The following is a 24,429-nucleotide window of genomic DNA, read 5'->3' as shown; positions in this document are numbered from 1 at the left end:
TCTCTCTCTTCAATTAATCCTAATAAAATCTAAACTTTCATTCCCTATATATCTGAATCACTGATTCCATTCTTTGTTCTTGTTTTCTCACATTGAATTTTATAATCAAATTCCTTGAGGTTTTTTCTGCAAAGTGGTGGTGACTGGTGCGAGTTCTAAGATCTTCAGAGAATCAAAAGATCATAACAAGTTTTTCCATTTTTTGAAGGTAATTTTACTACATTTTCTTCTTCAATTTGATTCAATTCTGAAAACTCAGGTTTTGTTTCTGTTAAAGTTTCAATCTGTAGAAGAAAATTCTGAATCTTTTTGTGTGTTCTGTAGTTCAGTGGCAAGTTCTGTAATTTTGATTGTTTAGGGGATTGTGTGGTTGGTTCAAATGCTGATTTAAGTGTGAATTCGTAATGGGTTTTGTTTATTTTGATGTTTTTATTTGGTTAATTTTGGAATTTTTGTTGTTTGAAATAATTTCCTAATTGAAAAAATTAAAATCAAATTGGTGGAGTATTAGTGACAATGCTTGAATTTATCTTGATAATTTAGGTCTGTATTAGTTTCTGTAATGACTTTGAAAGTTAGGGTATAGGGTTTATGTGGGAGAGATTCTGCCAAGATATCTCTATCGTGCAATGTCAGTATTTTGCAATTACTAATGGTATGAAGATTGAATGTTTTGTGTTTGTACTGATCCGGAAGAGTTATACCTAAACTAGTAATTGTTGTTTCGTTCATTGTGTTTGAGTTGAAATCATTTGGTGTATTTGAGTTAGAGATTCACAGTTGATTTTACGTTACTTTTTTAAGATGATGAAAGATTCTTGGCTCTATCCTAGATAGTTTCGTTTCTATGTGCATTATTTGCATCCTACGGAGAATTTCTGAACAGTGTATACTGGGAGGTAGAGAGAGTCAAATTTTTATGTCATGGTTATGAATCCAATTTTCAGAAAAATGATTGTTGATTGAGAGTGTAACTCAGTTTGTAGTTCCGCGAATAGTTTCCGGTAACTCAGTAATAACCAGTGTCTTGTTGTTATGGAATTTTTGTGTTGATATGTGGATACTTCATGTAAATTGAATGCCAATAAACTGAATTGTTCCCTGATAACAGAGTTTGTCTAATGAGATATGTTCAGTTCTATTTTCAATTTGAGCAACATGAAACTGATAGTTGTTTCTGAATTCTAAGTAAATTCTATTGAACATGATGATATCCTTAATTCGGTCTTTTGATTTTGTTTATATTCGGTATCAACGGTTGATCCAGTATATTCTTAAATGCAGATTTTCAATACTTCAATTTTCATTTGAAGTGATTGGTTTCTTTGTTGGTGCAGGGATTGGGGCACAAAGACTTGAATATCATTCATAGTAGCTTGACATGGTCATCCTGCTACCTTGGAGTTCATATCAAACAACATGTTCCCTGGAAGGTTTTCACTGACGGACCACAAAGTGGTAGAAGATACTAGTTCCGAAGAAAGCATATTTCACGATCTTTGGCCACTTGATGAAGTCGATCCAACAAAAGCTAAATTTCCATGTTGTTTAGTATGGACTCCACTTCCTGTGGTGTCATGGCTGGCACCTTTCATTGGACATGTCGGTATCTGCCGAGAGGATGGGACTGTCTATGATTTCGCGGGATCTAATTTTGTGAATGTGGATGAATTTGCATATGGTTGCGTAGCCAGATATGTAAAACTCGACAGAAAACAGGTATGCTTTCTTGTGAATTATATATCCAAAGGCCATCTTTCAAACTTATATGCAGTATTTCTTTGTCACCTTGATCTGAATTGATTTCGTCAACGAAATCTACTGCGCTATAAGCATGAGAAACAACATACATGAGTCTTTTCTGTATCATGTTGTAGTTTGTTTTGGGAATGAGTTTTTCTAGACCCTGTCTTCTTGGCTTCCAAAATTTCAATGTTAAAAGACGTCACTTCTGATAAAAGAGTTTTGTTTTTTTGCTTTTGTAAGCTTTGTGATTATTTTATTTTTTGTTAGAATTCTTTGTTTTACCAGGTCCATTAGAAAGCGAAATATGAACGATTTGACATTTTGATATAAACTACGAATGAGGTCATTTGATTAATAGTCTTCATGAATTTGTAACAAACAGTGTTGCTTTCCGCCAAACTTGTCGGGCCACACATGCAAGCATGGGTATAAACATTCAGAGAATGGAACAGCCATAACATGGGATGATGCATTACGTTCGTGCATGAGTCACTTCGAGCACAAATCATATAATCTCTTCACATGCAACTGCCACTCATATGTTGCCAACTGTTTGAACCGTCTCAGCTATGGTGGAGACTTGGGCTGGAACATGGTCAATGTCGCAATTCTGGTGCTGTTAAAAGGGCAATGGGTTAACATCATGGGAATTGTCAGGTCATTCCTCCCTTTCTTCGTGGTTTTCTGCTTGGGAATTTCAATGGCAGGATGGCCTTTTGTTTTTGCGTGGTCTGCCTTTTCTTTTCTTCTTATGACTTGGTTTCTAGTTGGTACTTACTGCTTCAAGAATCTCCTTGATTGCTAACCCACGAAGAATGTTTCTGTGATCATTCTTTTTTACATACCAGTAACTAATTCGAGAGTTTGTAGTTGAAGTTAGTGACTGAAAGAGAACAAGAATTGTACGTATCTGATCGTTGCAGGAAATGGGCATCTCTTATATAAACTTCAACATATCAATTACATTATACAGTAGCTGTTTTTTTTATTACTCTTCTCGTGAAAGTTTTTAGCGCTACATTTCTTGAACTATTCGCCTATATCCAATAGTTTGTGTTGAAAATTGAAGGAGCTTAGTTTCAAGTTGCAGGCTTGAGCAGGAAAAAGTTTTTTATGTCAGTTTGCAGAAGTTAAGCTTTTCCTAAAATTACACCTTGTTTACACTTCCCAGTTGGCAGACATGAATAAGACCCAAGGGCTGCTTTTTGTTCAAGACGATGCATTCATTATGTAGTTTACACTTTAGTTGGTATATTTCACCTAAGTTTTTTGATCTCATTAACTCAGTCTAATCTAATTTATGTTAGAATTCTTAGTCAGTACTGAGGTAGTTAACGCATCATAACCAACATGACCTAAGTATGAAAGAAATGTACCCGAAAGACTGGTGTCTTAATAGAGATTACCACCACTTACATTTCTGGTTCAATTACCATCATTCTATCTTTTCTGGACGGGCAAGTGGCAACAGCTGTTTTTGCTGCAACAATGTCCTGTCAGCCACCTGAAAGTCACTCGTGCAATTTAGTTGTTTCTTCTGGGTAGTCTTTCTGTACGTTGGCATCATGAAAAAGATGGAAACAACTGTTGTGGACTACTGCATTTTGAAAACAATTAGTCATATGCCCAGTGACGGTGATCAGCCGCCGGCTGTCCCACCATTGCCGTCTCTACAGTCAACGGCATTTTGGGTCTTAGATTCAATGGTTGCAAATAAATAAATATTATTAAGATTTTGATTACTCAAGTCGGCAATATGTGGAGGACTAAGAACAAAAAGTTGATTTGACTTAACTAGAGATTTTGGTACACTCAGTAGTGTAATTTGGTATCCCAGCAGCAATCTTGAAAGTTACAGCTGCAAATTCTTTCCCTCATTTAGGGGAATGTTCATGAATGGTTGAGGAAATCAGAAATGTCAGTACCCCAGCTGTTGTTATCAACTTTGTGTTGAGTGCACACTTGCGAGTTGCAAATAAAGACCATGAGTGCTGCGAATAGTAAATGAGGGACCTCATATATGCAAGTATGCCAATTTGATCGGTTCATTCATGTGTTAGATCGATGGAATGGAATTTTAAATCGTACTTTTCAATCTTTCAAAATAAAAGATAGAGAGATTTTCACCGTTCTTTTGTTTAGGACCATTGAAAGAGGAATATTTAACCCAGTACACAAAAAAATGGAAAAACAGATACGAGTCAGTTGTATTGCTTTCTGTCCTTGCACACCATAATCCACTCTTGGGTCAAAAAAAAATCTGACCAAGAGAATTGTGCTCTAGAAATTTTCTGGAAGTGAAAGGAAAAAACAATTATGATGGACAATTAACATCTCCAAGATATAGATCGTTCCACCGCTCTTAATGCTGAGAGCAGAGCCAGATCTGGACAAGTGGAGAAATTACTTTCATTACCAATTCAGCTTCCAAAGGGTACCTGTGTAAATAGAGTGTCACAAAAAATCTCTAAGATTTGTTCAGATATTGCCCATTTTACTGTATCTAGTTTTGAGTTTGAAACCTATTTTGGCTCCATGTCTACGTTCAATTCAACCATACTTTCGTTCACAAGATGTCAAGAACAAATATAATTTTATAATGATGACAAGAATATCCAGATTCAGAAAAGAGTATGACAATGAGACAAAGATGATAAAGGGTCAGCTGATACTCTATGTAGCAAGTACAGAGCATACCACACCTCCCAACTCTCTCCAGAATTTCATTTTACCCGGTCTTCCTAGAGAATTCATCTTAGTTCCCTCACTATAGCCTGGATAGTGCCAGTACGGGTTCATTAGATGAGGTGAATAAGGAATCAGCAGGGGAAACACTAGGGAGATTGTTGAAAGGAGAGATTAAAGATGAGGAACTGAAGAAGCTACTAAACAAAGGCTTAATTCGAGAAACGTCTGCAATGGGGTTATAAATCATCTCAACAAGAACAACTCAGATTTCATTAAAATTTAAAATTTAAACCTGACAATTTATGTAATTCAAGTGACAGAAGCTAATAGCAGTCACTCATGTTAATGTGTCCAATGACCATGGTTTCATTTGTTTCTATGACTGACGATGTCTACTCTATTGACATACATCTGGATTGTGTTCAACTGACAGCTATTGATGCACATGCTTAGGATGATATTCAGATGTAAACAGTCAAGAGTGCGTTTTGTAGACATGTTATAGGTGTGAGAGCAAGATTACTTGTGCTGTACTGACTAACTCATTTGACTGTGTAGCCTTGAAAAAGATGGAAATGTCAGGAGAGATTGAGACAATGAACAAGGAAACCTATGAACTACCAACAGAATTCTTAGAAGCAGTATTCGGAAAAAAGTATCAAGCAAAGTACAGCACACAGAACATTATCATACTTTCCGCTATGATTTCTTTCATAATTCTCATTTTCTTAAAACAGTGAATGCAGTGGGAAGTTACTTAAGCATGAATCAGCAACAATAGACGAAGCAGAAGAAGCTTCACATGAATTATACTGCAAGAGAGCACAAATCAAAGATGGACAAACTGTTGTTGTCATTGATTGCGGTCAAGGTGATCTAGTTATATAAATTGCTCTGAAATATAAGAACTGTCATGTTACAGGGCTCACTAATTCAAAGCCACAAGTCAATTACTTACTCAAGCAAGCAGAGTACGTATCTATGAGTAAACAACATTGTAAATCATAGACGACTAGTATTTCAAAAGAAAAAATATATATAACTTTCTGAAGCAGCCTCTTTAATATCTAATGCTCCCTATAACTCTATCTTACACTATTATTTCATATGGAATAATATCTTTCAATAGGAAGGTTGGGTTGACAAACGTCAACGCCATACTAGCATGTGTTACTCAATATGAATCTGACAAGACATACGATTGTCTACTTATGATTGAAGCCATAGAGGTATACTGAATCATTCTCATTAGCGATTTATCACCAAATTTTTCTTTTTAATATAGAGAGAAAAACAGAAAGACCTCTGCGAAAGCTGAATATCCTTATCTTTTCATGTTTGTAGCACATGAAAAAAACATACAACTGTTTATGAAGAAACTATCATGGATGATAGAAGATAATCTTCTCTTTGTGGACCATTTAATCACTTTTTTGAGGTCAAATAATTAACTCGTCTAAATAGATATATGAGGAAAATTCATGTTAGTTTCTAATGTGTGTTTTTCAGTTAATAATCCTCTTTTGACATTTGGCTGGTTTACAGGCAGTCGACGAGGATGACTGGTACTCAGGTTTCATCTTCCCCCAGGTTGTGTAAAAATACTAGCTGCTAATAGTCTCCTCTATATCCAGGTAAAATCCCAAGTAATAACCACTAAATGGTAAAGCTTCATGGTGTTTCAGAGTTTCAAATGATGTGCACATAATATCTACATGCAGGATAATGTTTCAGTTGTGGATCATTGGGTTGTCAATGTAATGTACATGGCTCGTTCAGTGTAAGAATACTTCTGACAAAAAAAAAAAAAACTACCCAATTAATGGGATGAATTCATCCTTGGTGCATAATGCATAAATAATCAGTTTATGATAAAACCAGAACAATGAAACAGACCAACAGAAAAGAATCTACTCAAACTATAAAATGGCTATTTAATGGGAAAAAAATATTCAATACAAAAAATCTCCGTTGGGAAGCATAGTACTGATATCCATATCTGAAACGGGCATGCCTTTTACCAAACTTTTCGATGCATCATTTTGACTCTTCTAAAGAAAAATTCTAAAAGAAAAATTCTCTTGACTGCAGAGACCTTTAGAGAAAAACGCTAGACAAAAATAAGGAAGCTGCAAAAGAAATTTTATTACCTGGACTTGGAGGAAGCCACGAAGCAGTGAATGAACTCGTCACTCACATTAGAACATTCTGTGTGGGAGGGTACGAACAATTCCCAATGAATAATGGAGATGAATGGATGGTTGCACAGCTTCTTTCCAAGAAGAAGGAATGAGAACTGCATTTTTCCAAAGTTCTGTAATGATGTAATTCTCTGATTGTGGGTTGTATTTCAGGGGTTTGGCTTGTTTTTGTTGTTTGTATCTCTACTTACTTTGGATTTAAGGTTTGAAGAATCAGCATCTTAATGTTATCATGTAATGGATTTACAAAAGCACAATGTTGAGAAAATTGTACCAAAATCTGCTTCTTCCTTCTGTCTAGTGTTGAGATAGAATCTTCTGTGCACGATGACCGTTTTGCCAAACAGCAACCACAATGACAAGTACCTAGATATCTCTTACTTCGTTTTGCAGCTTCTTCAGTTTATCATTGTTTTCTGTCTCCTCGCTTGAACTTGCTCTTTCACCAGATTCCATCGTTTTAACATCCTTTTCTCCTAATATTTTCAATGAAACCAAAGTATTCTTGTGAAGGATTTCCTGAGAAACAGACTTGCCCAAACTCACATCCATTGTGGCAGATGATGCTTTTGGATCGTAACTACAAATTTCGCCATCCCCGTAGCACAAAAACCTACCGCTCTTCGTAAACCCAAATGCCGCCAATACATGACTATCAAAACTAAACTCTTTGCTCCATCTCAGGTCATTATAAGTATCTTTATTCTTCTTCAATAACCATATTTCAGAACTACTGGCAGTGGGATGATAAATAGTACTTAGAAAATCACCTAAAACCCTTAAACAAATTCTAGAACGTGGAACATCTAGTGTCCAACAAGGTGGTGCTGGAAGTTCACTGAACTTTTCGTCACTCAAATGGAAAGCAAGAATGGTTCATGTGTGGTGGTTTTCCCAATGAATTGCCCCATTTACAAACTTACCAGAAAACTTTCTAACGTATTCCATGTGACGTCCATCGTTCTCGCATCTCTCCATCCAGTGCCACTGCCAAGAGTGTATACCTCAACAATCCCAACATTTGATTATCCCCCAGACTCATATATCCTAACAACCTAGTACTCATTGGTGGAAAGAACCTAACCAAATCCAGTCCACCAGTAATCTCCTTTAGATGCTGGAAGCATAATACATTTTCTGGTGACTGGATTGCAGATATAGGCAGGCACACAATTATCATCCTCCCATGAGTCGAAGCAAATTAAACCATTATATGAGAACCAGAAAAAAAGTAATCCATACATGGAAGGTTTAAATCCATCCTTGTTTGTCTAATAAAGGGTGTCTCATCATGACCGTTCTCTTCATACTCAGTATAATAAAATTTAGCAAGCCCTTGTTCAAACATCGTAATAATAAAATTCAACTTACTAGAATCATCACCAGCGGAATTAAGATGGTTCAAGTGCATCTGAGAGAAGGATGGAAGACAAACAAGATCTCTCCAGGGTTTACAAACAAATTTACACCCTAAAACACATTCAGTTGGTAATCGAGTTAGAATTTCAAATGTAATCTCTTTTAGTAGATCGATTATCCGTCCCATCATACGAAATTTTTGATTAGAGAAGAGTAAATAGTTAATTGAATCACAATTTTTTTCTAGGGTTTTTCGAGGAGGAGAAATGGGGTTTGATTTTGCTGCAGAAGTAAGATAAGAAGAGTAAAAAAATGAGTTGGTTCGACTCTACTTCTAGTTATAATTCTAATTTAACAAAACGTGTTCATGAGTCTATTGACAACGTTTTTTAGGGCTAAACAACGATATTGCTTTTCGGGTAAGCCTTTCAAAAAGCAGTTATATCGTGTTTGATAACTTTTCTTACAGGGTAGGTTGATTCCTATGTACATGTCAAACAACTGATTTTATTATTTTGGCATCCATTATGGCTATGTCAAAGTGCCAAACATATTTGCCTATATGTCAACTATAACGTATATGCATACACGACGGACTTTCCAGCAAGAGACAGACAATCCATCACTAGATCGTCAAAATATCGTTCGTTAGTCTTTCCAGCGCCAGTGATTCCCAATATCAAACTCATTTCAACTCACGCCAGAATTTCTAAGCCTCTCTAGAGTTTTTCAATCTCTCAATCTTCTTCAAATCTAAAACAATCACATCTTGTCTACAATTCTTAATTTCTTGTAATATGGATTCACAATCTCAAAGTCAAGCCAAAGATAAAAAAAAACAAAGTCCGTGGTGCAAAATATAACCTCACAGAAGATGAATTCATTTGTCATAATTATGTTTTTTAACCCAAAATTGCATCGATGGTGCACAACAACATGGTAATACCATGTGGGAAAACATATTTCATAAATATGAAGCGCAAAGTATGAACATCAATTGTCGTGATGCAAAAGGGTTGGCAGGATGCTTCATTGTAATCAATAATTAAGGAAGTCGCCTCTTATATTAAATTAATAATGCAAGCCAAGAGAGGTCATGAGAGTGGTCTTGTGGATGGTAATGTTGAAAGACAGGTTCATACAGATTGGCAGCGAAAACATGGCAAACAGTTCGTTTTCGAAAGTTAATATCATATTTTGAAGGTGTTGAACAAATATAACATGATTTATAAGGGCTGATACCAGCTCTACTAAAGGATGATACCAGGCCATATAAGACAAAAAAATCTTGGTGATCCTGATCATTGGATCGATGGACTGGTATCATCCCCTAGTAAAGCTGGTATCAGCCTATATAAATCATGAAAAATAATCCAGAATTGTTAGCAGTTAATCAACAAGTACCTAAAATGTCACCATACAATTCTGCTCTCTCAACACCAAATTCTTCACCATTTTCAACCAGTCCATCAAATTCTTAACCAGATACCCCAAGAAACACAAACATCAACTTAATTCTCAATAATGATGATGTTAATAAAAAACTTCTAGGAAGAAAAAGAGCAAGACTTCCTAGAAAATCATCACAAGAAGGTGGAAGCTCCAATGGATTTAACATGACGGAGTTTATGGAACATCAGAAGACCGCCGAGAAGCAAAGAATGGTTGATAGGAAATTTCAAAACACGGAGAGTAAGAAAAGTCGTCTTTCTCAAGAAAAATTTGTGAATGACTATGACAAGCATAACATTCTTCAAGCTGACACTTCAATTATTAACCCCCAACAAAAACATCCGTGGCATATCGGATTGAAAGGATTCAAGCTGGATTTAATGACAACCAACCTGCTGGTATTGATGATGAGGATGAGTTCGATGTAGTAGAACCTCTAGATAATTGGTATATTAATTTAATTTTTATTTTGAAGTGTCACATTTTAATTTGATACGTTGTTGTTGCATTCTACTTAATATTAGTTTGAAATAAAAAGTTGATTAATTTGAAATGAAAAGTTGATTAATTTGCATTCTAATCAACTTACTAATTAGACTAAAATACATACCTAAAATAATTAAGCTAAAATATATAACTTAGTAATTAAACTAAAAGACATAACTTAATAATTAAATGAAAATATATAACTAAATTACATAACTTAATAATTACGCCCACAAGCTCTTCCATACTCTGCCGAAAGATTCGCTCTCAGATCGTCTCTTAAACTGTCATACAAATTCTGGTTCTGAATGTAATTAGTCATTTGAGCATAATTTCTTGTAGGAACGCCTTTTTGTGGTTGAATCTCAGGCCTGAGATCTTCATCTTCATTGTTAGTCAACTCTTTATCGCGACGGGTTTCCTGAATTACCATGTTATGAAGAAATATGCAAGTGACCATAGTCTTGTGCATTTCACGAGCACTCAACCCACGGTATATGGCCCACAAATAATAGCGAACTTCCTCTACAAAATTCCAAAATCCGTTCTACATCCTTCCTCACTTCCATTTGGCGGTCGTTAAAATGCTGGTACGAATGGACCAATGCACCGGAAGGGGGCTAACGGTAACATTGAACTAAGATGGACCATTTTGGATAGATACCATCCGCAAGATAATAATCATGAGTGTACTGATGGCCTTTGATCACGAAATGGACTTGGAGACAAATTTCATACTTCGGATCTTCAAACATAGGAGACTTGTGCAAAACATTAATATAATTTTGTGAACCCGGAACACCAAAAATAAGCATGTCATATCCAACAACCATAAGAAGCAACAACTTCAATGATAACAGTTGGTTTTGGATAATGACCCTTATATTGACCGGACCAATAAATAGGGAATCCTTTCCATACCAATGCATACAATCAAGACTACCTAACATTCCTGGGAATCCTCTTTCCTCATTCACCCTCAATATTTGTCTAACATCTTCCTCGATTGGTTTTCGTAAATATGTTGGACCAAAATGAGTAATCATTACTTCACAAAACAATGAAAGGTAATTGAATGAAGTTTTTTTACCCATACGAAGGTTCTCACCATTCGCATACGCTGGTCTGCCAAAATATAGAATCCTTAAAGCCGAAGTAGATTTTTGTTCGGAACTATGACCTCTAATATTCAGTGCATCAAACTTATATTACTAAATTGAGGTTATACTCGACAAAACTCTTCAATAATACTTTTCACCAGATGCCGAGGCATGTGGATTCGACCTTGAAAATATTGATCAGACTACATATAATTGGGAAGAAAATAATCTTGTATCAGCTTCTGGTGGTAAAATTAAATACGCGATTGGGAGATATATAGATTAATTGGGGGATATAAATTACTACACCCATCCCTAGAGTGTTTCTAAGGGTTTTTTTTTTGGGGCGAAGTTATTATGTTACCCTTAATATTAAATAAAAACCTAGGGAATATATTGTATCATGGTACACATATGGGCTTTGGTGACAGTTCACAATAAGAAACCATGACAGTTCACGAATGAACTGTCACAAAAGAATAGGGTATTAGATATATGTAACAGTTTTCAACTAAAACTCACACCAATAGTGGGCAACAATAGTGACAGTTTTTAAACTGTTACCATTCTCAAGCTATTGTAACTGTTCTCAATAAAATATGTTATCAAAGTGAGACATTATAGGTAACAGTTCTATAAATCACCGCCACTTCCATTTCTAGTGACATTTTCGATAAAAACTGCTATTATTCGTATAATCTAACCCAAGGCATTCTCAAATGCATGATGTTGTCAGTTAGTTTCCTTATCTACTGGTCGTGGTTTGGTTTGTTAGTGGGTCTCTCACTCTCTCTCGACCTTCCCTCCTCCTTTTTGTCGAAAACCACAAAAGAAGAAACATAAACACAATTCCCCAATACCACCCATCTTCCATTAGAGATAAGATATCGTATCTCTTTAACAACTCTGATATATGTACAGGCATATATCATCTCTTTCTTCTCATGGTTTTTTTTTCTTAGAAAAAACTGGAATCCTCAATCTAGGGTTTCATTTTGCTTCGATCCTTATCTTCACTATCAATCTCGCTTGATCTGAATTTTCCCGTTTGTTTTTGTGTACAGGAAACGAGCTTTGAAGCTCTCTATCTTTGATCTCCATTAGTAGCTCCATAAATCTCTGGAATTTTTCTGTCAGGAAAAAAGTTGCGGTCCTGAGTTAGCTGCTGATTGGGTTTTCGATGGTGGTCCGAAGATTCTCAAAATGGGATTTCTTACCAGGTATAAGTTTTCCATTCTCGGGCAAATATGAAAAATGCCCCAAAATGGGGTGTCACCTTGTAAAAATGCCCCGGACGTTTAGAAATAGTGAAAACTACAGACACACCTATTCTTCAGATTTTCTCTACTGTGAAACCCACCGACAAAAAACTTCAGGCGCGCACCCATTCCCTCGGTGAAAATTTCTCTCACACCCAGAATTTCTAAAATTGTTTCTTCGCTTATTCTTCCTCGTTTTTCTTTCATGACTTCTTTTATTCTTCGTCCTCTCTCCTTTAATCTAGGAGGTTTTTGTTCGATCAATCGTTAAACCGATTTTGATCAAAAATCATTATGCAGAGAGATTCACAGATGAAATCAGAGGTGAAGATCGAGAAGATGATGATTGAGTAAATGGGTGATATTGATTAAAGTCATGGACAATATAAGAGATTTGTTTCTGAAGATTGAGATTAGAAATCAGGGTTTCATAAGACCTGAGTTTGTAAATGAAATCAGGGTTTCATAAGATTTGGGTTTTTATGGAACTGATGTAGGTTAAAGAGATGATTCAGAGTATGAGATGGTTTTAATTTAGTTTGTCATCAACCAAATTCTGGGATTTTTGTACTCGGGTTCAAATTAAGTTTTGTATGGAATTCAGACTACAAGCAGGTGAAAATGTTGTTGGTTGTAGAAAAATGGGAAGAGTGTTTATGCTGTTTGGTTTGTATGGGAGATATTGAAACAAGAAAGAAGGTGATGATGATGTTATGACTGCATAACCTATCATGCAGTCGAGAAAATGTCTGTATAACATGTAATTCAGCTGTGAAAATGGATGCATAACCTGTTATGCATCTACAAAAGTTAATGCATAACTTGTTACGCAGTCCAAAAAATGGTTGCACAACACGTTTATGCAGCAACTTTTTTGTTACTATTGAAACCAACAAAACAAAGACTGCATAACTTGTCATGCAGCTACAATAACATATGCATAACCTGTTATGAAATCATGAAAAAGGATGCATAATCTGTTATGCAGTCATGAAAATTGATGCATAACCTATTATACATCCAAAAATATAGCTGCATAATACATTATACATCAATTTTATTTGTATGCACTAAAAGCAACCAAAACAATGGCTACATAACTTGTTATTCAGTTGAGAAAATGGTTGCATAATTCGTTATGCGTCTGTTGTTTCTGTTGGATTCAGACATATACAACGTTTTAGTGGATGCATAAACCAAAATAATAGATGCATGGACAAAAATATAGTTGCGTAACGTGTTATGCAACTTTTGTGGTGTATGCATATTGTGTTATGCATCTTTTTTGGAGGCTGCATAACGAATATGTAGTCAGTTTTCGAAAATATTCCCTAAAATGATGATCACCTCTGATTTTTTCGTGAAAAACAAAAATTTGATATTGTTGTTTGGTACTCGTTGTGTAGCTCTCTTAAAAAGATTTTCAACGATATAAAATTTGTAAAATTCCAAGGCGCGGATTTTTAGATATGTTATATCCAAGTTGCGTTGCCAATTATACCCCTGAAAAATTAGGCTGCATAACGAGTTACGTCTGAAAAAATAGTATGCATGACAAGTTATGTATTGATTCTTAGTAATTTCCGATAATTTTGGGTGTCACTTTATCTAAAATTAATTTTGGGCCTGACAATAAGAATATTATCTTTTTTGGGCATGTGCCTAATTTTCCCAAAGAAGTCAAAACGCCCCAATCTGTTAGTTTAAACGTTAAAGAGAGTTAAACGGTCAAATTTCCAAGCGTGCGAAATCTCACGTGTGAAATAATTACGTAATTATCCCTTCAGAATTAGATTAAAATCACAAGCGCCACGTGTACTTGAATCTAACAGCTACATTAGAAAGACTGATGCATGGGATGTGCACGTGCGACATATTATATTACGGAGTTAACCTTGTCTTCATCTAAAATGACTGACGTGTCCAAATTAGGGAGATTGCGACACGTGTTTAGTTCAACAGATGTACGGTGAGGTTATTAAATCCAGCTTTTTACAGAAATTCCTTTGCATCAGTAAAAATGACCAGTCTCAGGGCTGTATAAACCAGAACCAAAACCGTCATATACAGTTTCTGAAAATTCCATTGAACCACGGTTTGGTAAAAAACAACAGTTTACCATTGTTTCATCTGTCACTTCCTTCGTACTTTAGAATTCAAAATTGTGAAAGAGTGTCAAAAATGTAAAAGTGAGTGGCACATTCACTTGTATTTCAAAAAGAGAGTAATATTTCTTTAAGTCATGGACAAAATCGGTATCAAAATGATAAAACTATGATTATTAAAAAAAAAATGCACAACAAGCATCGAACAAGCATAAAATAAGAACAGTTGCACCCTTTGGCCTTCTGTAATCTAGTATCCAGCATCTCCTCTCACAACATAACCTCGCACCCTCATGGTACCTGCAACGCTAAGCAGTAAAATGAACAATAAAGTCCACAAAATAAAGCTAATAATACATAAAAAGTACCACCAGAAAGGGATGGATGTTTCAAGTTCAGTAATCTCAAGTACAAAAAGTTCAGTAAGCACCACCAGAAAGGGCTGGACATTTCATTTCCATTTCACTACAGGTTGATAAAACCCACATCAAAGTACCTCCAAATACCCATCCCCTACTACACTAAATAACCAAACATCCTTCCCAATAGAAAAACAATCCCGGCAAAAGAACCCTCTAATCCTAAACATTTAATCTCCCCCATAATGCCATCAAATTTCATTACTCACTACAGGAAACACTAAATTTCTCACACATTTAAGACTTTTCTACTCCACACTTAATTAAAGAACCCCTAAACCTTTAGAATCGGAAGATGCATTATACAAGAAAGACAGCCAATATATTAAGCTCAAGCGTCAAAGATTCAAGTCCATTTCATTTGGATTCACTACAAGCTTGTAAAAATGATAACACAAACTCAAACATCAAGATTCAAGTATCCCCCGCACACCAACTCCAATTAAATCCATTTTTGTTTCATTTCCTCCGGATACAAAATGGTAGTACAATGTCGCAAATGGAAGTAACCTCTAGACTAAAATCTACAACATACTTATATTCAGACCCCAAAACTGATTCCCAAAACAGTAACCTAGAAACGTCCATGAAAGTGAATTTCCAACACACACCATAACCTCAATCAAAGTTCATTTTAGCTTTGAATTATTCTGCTATACCGCAAGCTCATACAACTCATACTAAATTACCCCCAAATACCTAATCCTTTGACATACAATCTCCAACCACCCTACTCACCAAAAGAAACTAACCCGAGAAAGGACACCCCTGATCCTAAACACTCAATCCTTCAGATGAAGTCATCAAATTTCATATATCTCATATTTAACAACACAGCATACCAAATTTCTCATACCAAGTTCTGACCATTCTGATAAAAAATTAATCAAATAACCCCAAGAATGAATGCAGCAAGAATTTCAACAGAGAGATAGGGAGAAGTAAATACATACGTTTAAGGGTTTGAAAAACGAGAGCGAAAGTTGCTTTCTTGTTTCTTAACATCTCCTTGGAATACACTTTTCAATACTTTTGTTGCTTCTTTTCTACCAAGTGCGACTATGACATGCTTCCCTGAGCCAGCCAAGTGCATCCACAAGAGCACAGGTGAGGACAAGAAGCGAGAAAGTGTCTGCAATGAAACAAAGACAATAATGAACAACAGTATCAGTTACCCCTTGAATCAATATACTTAAAACATAACAAAGACATGGTATGTAGCATGGCTGCAATCTCTAAATTTAATTCCTCAATTGTTATTGCTCATCCCAAAGCCGAAGAGACGAGCACAAACATATGACAAATAATGTTTGTTTCTGTCTGCCAACAACAGGTTGGACAACCTAAAATATGGAACTGCAGCAAGCTAACTGAATTTTCTCTAATGCTCAAATAGGTAATAAAGAATTTTGTGGTTAGGTTCATTGCACATTTATGCTCGCTGCCTTTGGCAAGAGAGGAAGTATGCGTTACTGGTCTAGAAAACATACGGGAAGGATACACATAAAGACTGCAAAGGAAAGGATACACATAAGGGAAAACTTTGCGTAACTGAGATATGATTTTGTTATGACATGCATCAGTATGATATAGGTTTAGCGTAATTAAGTACGCAAAAAAAGCAGGCCATGGAATACACAAAATACCCAATTTAGGGTACACACAAAATAACCAATTGAGGGTACAACACCGGATTGTTAAACTACCCTAATATCAGAAATTAAAAATACTCAAATAAACCCTAATTTCTGTTGACCAAAATTGAAACCATAATCGATCAATGCTAATTTCAGAACAACAATCATATTATGAACTCAACAAAACCCATTCGAAAAACAACAACAATTAGAAGAAATTCAGGGTTTCAATTACTTACCTTTTTTCTTCTCGGTGGCAGAATTAAGGCTTCAATTTCTTATGCATCTGTGACTCCCTTCTCGCGTAATACACAATCTCAATTACTTTGGCATTCCATAAATCTCTCGATCAAACACTCTTTGTATGTGTTTCTCTTCTCCCTTTCTCGGTCTCGGTCTCTATCTCTCTCGCTCGAAAAATCTCGATGCAGGAACCGAATGAAAACACGAGTCAGTTTCTTAATAAATTTGCAGTAAGGATAAAACAGACATTTCAGATGCCCCATTGACTGGTCAAAATGCCCCGGTTGACCACTTATTTCTAAATGTCCGGGGCATTTTGACAAGGTGACACCCCATTTTGGAGCATTTGCCTATTTGCCCTCGATTCTTTTTAGTGAAATCCCTAGTTTACGGTTTGGGTTTATCTTACTTTGTCTATTTTATTTTTAGGGTGAAATACAGATGTACCCTGTTTTTCTGGGCGCATACAGATGTACCCCCGTTTTATACACATTTACAAATGTACTCCTGTTTTGACAGTTTTTCTGAAAAAACGGCTAACGGAAAGTTAACCTCCATGTCAGCAGTTAAATCATCCAACTCACTTTCCAACTCGTCTATTCTTCCACGTAAGTTGTGTACACGTTGCTGGTCCCTTAACAATCAACAGTGCTTCAAAGAGAACTGTAATTCCAAACTCAAATTGAACTTGTGTAAGTCTCAGCCTGTGGAGAAGACAATCAATCCTTACTATTTTCAAAATTGTCCACTTAACAATCAACAGTGCTCCAAAGATAATTGTAATTCGAAACTCAAATTGAACTTGTGTAAGATGCAATAGTTATAGAAACAATAGTATATGAAGTATGCAAGGAATTCAAGAAAAATCTGCAAATGTAACTGCAATAGTAATAAAAGACTATCTATTTCAGTAACTCTCCACTGTCTTATCTTAACATAACATTCCAGAAATTGTCTTAACATTCAAATATAAAATAGAGTCATCATAAACACAAACCAACATAAAATAAGTACATTTAAAGCTTCATATACTTCTTTGCTCTCTTCTTTCCTTTTGGGTTTGGAGCTGTAAAGGTTATGTTGTTGCTAACAGATCCAACATGGGTGTTGTGCTGACTGAAACTGGGCTGAGAACTAGATTCATCACCTGCCTTTCTCATGACACCTTTGGATTTTGCAGAATATGTTGCAGCTGGTTGGGAAGATTGAGCAACGCTTGTTTGCGTCTTAGATCTGCTAGCACAAGGTTGAGAATTTGCAGCAGATGCACCTCCAGAATTTGCAGCAGCTTTAGCTTTGTACTTTCTCTTTGGTGGAGCTTCAACTGTTGTCTGCTTTGTGCCATCAACACATTTTCTAGGCTTGAATCCCTTAGGATTTTCTCCAACTGGACCACCAACACAAGTTGATGAGTAGTGACCTTCATTTTTACACCTACTACATCTTCTAGCCTTCTTCTGACCTCTTGGTTCATCATATGACAATATCCTCTTCTTCCTTGGCCTTCCTGGATTTCTAATGTCTACTGGTGGCTTCATCATTTCTGGTTTTTCTGGCTGCAAAGAAGTATGAAGAAGAAGAAGAAGAAGAAGATAAGAGTTAGAAAACTTGTGGAGGTTGTTATACTAGTACAATGAAACCCTAAAGGAATCTACTTTATTACCCTGATTTATTGCACAACAAACAATAAAGACAAAACATATAATATTTTAAACAATGACTCTGGTAAACAGGGGCCACTAAACCATACTAAATCCACTTCCTCATGTAGCTGCAATCTAAGTAGGGGCTTGATCTTTTCCTTCAATTGAAGGAGACCCATATCTGCTCTAGCCAAACCTTTGAATTCAAAAGTCATCACTGTATCCATAACCTTAACCCTTATGTCTCTCTTAGCATACTTGTCTTCAACTTCATTTCTACGCCAAATATACATAAACAATGTTAGTTCAAACATTCATATACAGAAACACATACACATATAATATTCCACAAAAATGAGAGATTCATGTGTTACATATATAAGAGATTCCATATATAAGAGATTCATGTTCAAAAATAAATATAAGAGTTAGAACTATTTACATATATAAGAGATTCATGTTCAAAAATGAGAGATTCCACAAAAATGAAATAACAATCACTGGTTGCTTCTATAACATTATAATTTTTTCCACAAACCATATACATAAAGACATTTTCATTTGCAGATTATTCACTGGCAGTTTCTATAACAATTTTTGCACGTTTCATTTGAGTAAATTAAATATTCGAGCTTTCAAAGAGAATAGTAATAGCAACAGTAATCAAAAAATAAACCCTAAATCCATACATCTACTGTCATACACACAACACCATTTAATCAAAAAAAAATACATACAATAACAGTTTCTAAATTAAACAGAACACCCTATAATAAAAACACATGTACAGAACACCCATAAATCAATAACAGTTTCAAAATCGTAAAAAAAATTACCCTAAAAATAAACCCTAAAACTGTATTTCACTCAATAATCATGAACTCTAACAGAAGACTCAAAATCGAAAAAAAATTAAAAACCCAAAATAATCATAACAATTTACATAATACCCAAAATTGAAAAACAAATTAACGGAAACCCTACATCACTGTCATACACGAATACCCTATTTCATGAAATAGAAGAAAACCCTTTCTTTCCCAAAATCGAAAAAAAAAATGAAAACCCTAAATCTCTGTGTACAAGAAAACATTGGTGTTGCTAACACCATAACCCTTTCTTTCCCTAACCTTTCTTTTTCTTTGTCTGGTTTCTTCTTCTCCTTCTTCTTTCCACGCCTTAGCTTCACCATCTTTACTGGTCCTTGAAACAGAGAGAAAAGAGAGAGACGAGGGAAGAAGATTTGAGAAAAGAGATTAGGTCGACCCTTCCTTCTTCTTTCCCCCTTCTTAGTTTTCTCTTTAATCTCACACCATCCATTTTCTCATCTCGTTAAGATGTACGGTTAACATTAGCCCACATGTTAAGATTAACGGTCCAAATATCACACACGTGTTGGCGGAGAAAAACATAAATACTACACGTGTTGGCGGAGGTAACAAATACACTAAATCCGAACCCTTGATTTTCAACGAGATCTCCTTTGCCCGGATGTGTGACTGAGATCTTTGCACGTGGTACACGTATACGTGGCACTATTTTCTCACATGATTTAAACACGTGGCGTCAATTTCTCACGATAAATTGACCAGTGACGAGAAATTGACTTTTCTAACAGTTTTGGATGGAAAACATCCAACAAGCCTATATTTGTAAATGTGAAAAAAACGAGGGTACATTATTAAGTCGGGTACAAAAACATGGGTACATCTGTTTATAACCCTTACTTTTATTTAGGTTTGTTATCTAGATTTGCTTCTCTTTCTTATGAAGCCTTAGATTTGAATAGCAAGATCATTGTTGAATATTTTTTTATTTGATGCTGTAGAATTTCAAGCTTGTCTATCTTCCGAGTGTGTGACCCTCGGGGTAGTTTGTAAGTTTTTCTTTGATGGTTCAAAATTTTAGAGTGTTGCTGTGATTTCGGATTGGTGAAATTGGTACTAGAGTCTGTGTTGCTAAACAAATTAGTGGTTTTTCTGTTGAGGGTGTTCAGTGATCAATGCTTTACCGATTCCAACCTTTTGCTTTTTGCAACTTCTTTCAAAGTTGTCAATTATAGTCCGAATGAATGTTTCTGGAAAATTCATACTTCAAAATTCGGGTTTAAGTTTGATTTTTTATACTTTGTAGAGTTTGTATTACTTATTCCCACTTGCAGGAGGTTGGAAGGTTCCATGACTTAGAGAAGGTCCATGGATATGATGGAATATGGAAGGTTTGTCCTGTCAAAATTTGAATTAGAATTCTCACAAAAAAAAAATAGCAGACTATTTGTTATGCAAAAACTGTATGTAGTTTGTTGCATAATATCTCAGTTTCTTTATCTATGGTTTGGTTTAGCTGATTTCTTATTGGTCTTTCTGTATTACTTTTTAGAAAGCAACTATGGTGATAACCCACAAGTGTGCTCTTCTTGGACAACTAGAAACAAAATTTCTTTGTGAAGTTGCAGATGCATATATGACAAGATGCGCCATTTTTGGTTAACACAGCTAGGTACCTCTTTCCTTTTTTATATGGATGGCTCTTTTGTCTTTTTGGATGAAGCTCATTGCAGAATTAGTTAAATTCATCTTGGTTTTCATAAAAATTGGTTGTGGTCAGTCTTATATATACACTCTGAATGGCTGGATTATCAGATACCTTCTGTTGAATAATATAGTGGTATTAGGATCTTACTAGAGAGTCCCAGTAATGGATTGAATATGATGTTAAATTTCATCGACGTCAATATTTTGTGTGATACTATGAGCAGATTCAAGTTGCACCATGAAGAATCCATAGAGTTCGGAAACCTTGGACTTTGGGATAGTGTTGCCAAAATTTCCCTGACCAAATGGACATCCGTTCTAGCTAGTGTTGTATCTATTTGGGGATATAATGGCTATTTATGGAGAAAGAGATTTTGAGATTTGAGTACTTCTTAGAATTCATTCGTGGTGTTCAAATCTCTTGTTCCTCCTGCAATGAAGTAATCTGGAAAATATTTCTCATCTCATCATTCATGTTTTGACTACAACACAAATTTGTTGTTTTTCATACTCCCTTGGGCCTACTAAGTTATTGTTTCTTTTTGTCCATATTTTAATAATATTTATATTTGTTGCAGATGTGTCTAACACTTGCAATAATACAGCAAGATCTGTCGTGGACTTCTTTTCACTTGAAGCATCTGGTGATCTAATCGTTCGCAATTGCTTTCCATCAGCCAGTAAATCATATACATGTAGTGGGTGATTGTGGTTCCTATATATGTCCACCCGTCCCACTCTGGTATTGCTGTGAGTTAGAAGATAGGTTATCGTCGAATGCTTCCACACATTCAGTGTACAGAGAGCAGTTCTATTTATATTAAAACAGTTTCAATATTCTGTTACAGATTCTGGTAAAAGATACAGAGACTGATCATGCCAATATTGTAGGCTTTAGACTCTGACACAGTACTTGGTCAAGAGACTTGGTGTAGAGACTTTTTAGCAGAGTCTTCAGGAGTTTGCTTAACACCTCCCCTCAAGTTGTACTGCAGCTGGCAAAGTTGCAACTTGCTATGTAATATATGAAATCTAGGTGATGGAAGCCCCTTAGTAAAGATGTCGGCGATCTGATCTCTTGAACTGATGAACCTGACATGAAGTAGACTAGCAGCCACACGTTCACGGACAAAATGATAGTCTATTTCAATGTGCTTTGTGCGAGCATGGAATATGGGATTTGAAGTTAGGTACGTGGCTCCTAAATTATCACACCAGAGCATTGGTGATGAGATTTGTACACCAAGATCTTGCAGCAAGGATTGGATCCATATTATCTCTGAAGTGGCTATTGCAATGCCACGGTATTCTGCTTCTGTACTGGACTTTGATACCGTTTTCTTCTTGCGTGCACTCCATGAGATCAAGTTGCCTCCGAAATATATACAGTAGCCACTCGTTGAGCGTCTGTCATCCAAACTTCCAGCCCAGTCTGCATCGGAGTAGGCTTGCAAAGAGAAGTCTGAGGAAGAACGAATATGCAGACCATAGTCTACTGTATTCTTAAGATAACGAATAATTCTTTTGACTAGTTCCCAATGCTCTTCATATGGGTCATGCATGTATTGACACACCTTGTTAACTGCCACAGAGATATCAGGTCGCGTTAAGTGCAGATATTGCAGTGCACCCACTACACTGCGATACAATGTCGAATCATGAAACCTTTTGGTACCTTGCTTCTGAATTTTCACATTTACTGCCAGAGGTGTGTTTACTGGCTTTACCCCATCTAGCTTTGTCTTGCGCAGAAGGTCTGTAACATACTTACGCTGTGTGAGAATTAGATATGTCCCCTTTCTAAGCACTTCGATCCCCAAAAAGAAAGAAAGATCTCCTAAATATTTTAGTGCAAACACAGCACTAAGATCTTCAATCAATCCAGAGATCTCAACTGGATGTGAACCGGTCACTATTATGGCATATACATACACTAAAACGTACAATGTGGATCCCTGTGTTTTACGAATGAAGAGAGATCTGTCATCTATTGAACCCTTGAACCCCAACTGGACTAGGTAGGTGCTCAGTTTTGAAAACCATGCTCTAGGCGCCTGTTTAAGGCCATAGAATGATTTGCACAGTTTGCAGACATGGGTTGGATGCAACTCATCTACATACCCCTGAGGCTGCTGCATATATACATCCTCTTCCAAGTCTCCATGAAGAAAGGCGTTCTCTACATCCAACTGTTTTTTATCCCAGTTGCGCATTACAACAATTGACAGCACAAGGCGAATAGTGCATGGCTTAACCACTGGTGAAAAGGTTTCACCATAGTCAATTCCCAGTTGTTGGTTATATCCCTTGGCAACTAGACGTGCCTTTCTCTTGTTGATTGAACCATCTGGATTCTGTTTAACTCGATACACACATTTGGATCCCACCACATTCATTCCTTTTTCATGTTTCACCAGAGAGTATGTGCCATTCCTAATTAATGCATTGATCTGGACATCCATTGCATCCCGCCATTCTGGAATTTTCCTTGCTGCCGAAAAACATGTTGGCTCCATGAAATCTTCATCATGTATAAGATGTTTGGATGCAGTCAAGCACATTTTTTGAATAGGCTTGTGTATACCAGCTTTTTCCCTTGTGACCATGGGATGTGATAAAGTTGTACTTTGGACTTCGTCATGTATAGGTGCTGATGAAGCTGGCAGAGAGCAGAAGCAGTTGCAGACGCTGAAGTATCTGGACTTGCTGCATGGGAGATGGTTGCCTCAGAGTAAGCCAAACTTTCTGAGGCCGATTCTGAATGATTCACGTTGTCTGATGTATGTGTGGCAGGAGACTGTGAAGCTTTACCCTTTATTACAGTAGCATTTCCATTTCCAAATGGTTTCTTAGAGAAAATACTTGTGCTGGATTATACAATACCTGGATTTGGCACCGGGGATTGTTGCTTGAGAGGCAAGAATGGGAATGTAGTTTCCTCAAAGCGCACATGCCTAGAGATATAGATTCTATTTGTTTCTCTGTTTAAACACATGTACCCCTTATGTGCGTTGTTGTAGCCTATAAAGACACATTGAATTGACCTAGGTTCAAGTTTATCTTTGTTATATTGCGTTAAGCAAGGATAAGATAGACAGCCAAAAACTTTCAAGAAGGAATAGTCTGGAAGTTTGTGGAACATCAGTTCAAGTGGTGTTTTTTTGTTTGACACAGAAGATGGTAGCCGGTTTATAAGATAACAAGCAGTAACAAAAGCATCTGCCCAAAAATACCTAGGTATATGAGCATGAAAAAGTAAGGCCAAACCAGACTCTGTCACATGTCTGATTCTTCGCTCTGCCAAACCATTTTGAGGTGATGTGTGAGGACATGAAAAACGATGCTGAATGCCAGACTCATTTAAATAGGAAGTAAATTTTTTATATTCTAGTGCATTATCAGATTGGAAAATTTTGATCTTATGACCAGTGAGATTCTCAACTTATTTGCGAAAGAGAATGAATGTATGTAATGCATCAGACCGTAGAACAAGGGGAAAGATCCATGTATAGTGGGAATAGACATCCATAAACAAAATGTAATATCGAAAATCTGTT

General features: G+C 36.2%; 1 protein-coding gene, 1 long non-coding RNA gene and 1 pseudogene across 2 annotated transcripts; 2 read left to right on the top strand and 1 right to left on the bottom strand.

Moving 5' to 3' along the window:
- LOC113295263 (protein REVERSION-TO-ETHYLENE SENSITIVITY1-like) lies at positions 1–2,737 on the top strand. Its single transcript, XM_026543615.1, has 3 exons — positions 1–208; positions 1,338–1,719; positions 2,129–2,737. The coding sequence occupies exons 2-3, from the start codon at positions 1,420–1,422 to the stop codon at positions 2,549–2,551; spliced, it is 723 nt and encodes a 240-aa protein (XP_026399400.1). The 5' UTR covers positions 1–208; positions 1,338–1,419; the 3' UTR covers positions 2,552–2,737.
- A 583-nt stretch (positions 2,738–3,320) lies between these two features.
- LOC113294024 lies at positions 3,321–6,727 on the top strand (annotated as a pseudogene).
- Positions 6,728–14,483: 7,756 nt separating this feature from the next.
- Positions 14,484–16,871, bottom strand: LOC113292743. The gene is made up of 3 exons (XR_003331847.1): positions 16,692–16,871; positions 15,769–15,947; positions 14,484–14,696 (listed from the first exon to the last, which is right to left on the bottom strand). It is a non-coding gene; the product is annotated as an uncharacterized LOC113292743 (long non-coding RNA).
- Between the last annotated feature and the right edge of the window lie 7,558 nt (positions 16,872–24,429).

This window comes from Papaver somniferum, chromosome 7 (genome assembly GCF_003573695.1).
Source record: "Papaver somniferum cultivar HN1 chromosome 7, ASM357369v1, whole genome shotgun sequence".
Classification (NCBI taxonomy): Eukaryota; Viridiplantae; Streptophyta; class Magnoliopsida; order Ranunculales; family Papaveraceae; genus Papaver; species Papaver somniferum.
Note: the sequence above shows the minus strand (reverse complement) of the source record. Positions and strands in the feature narration are given on the sequence as shown.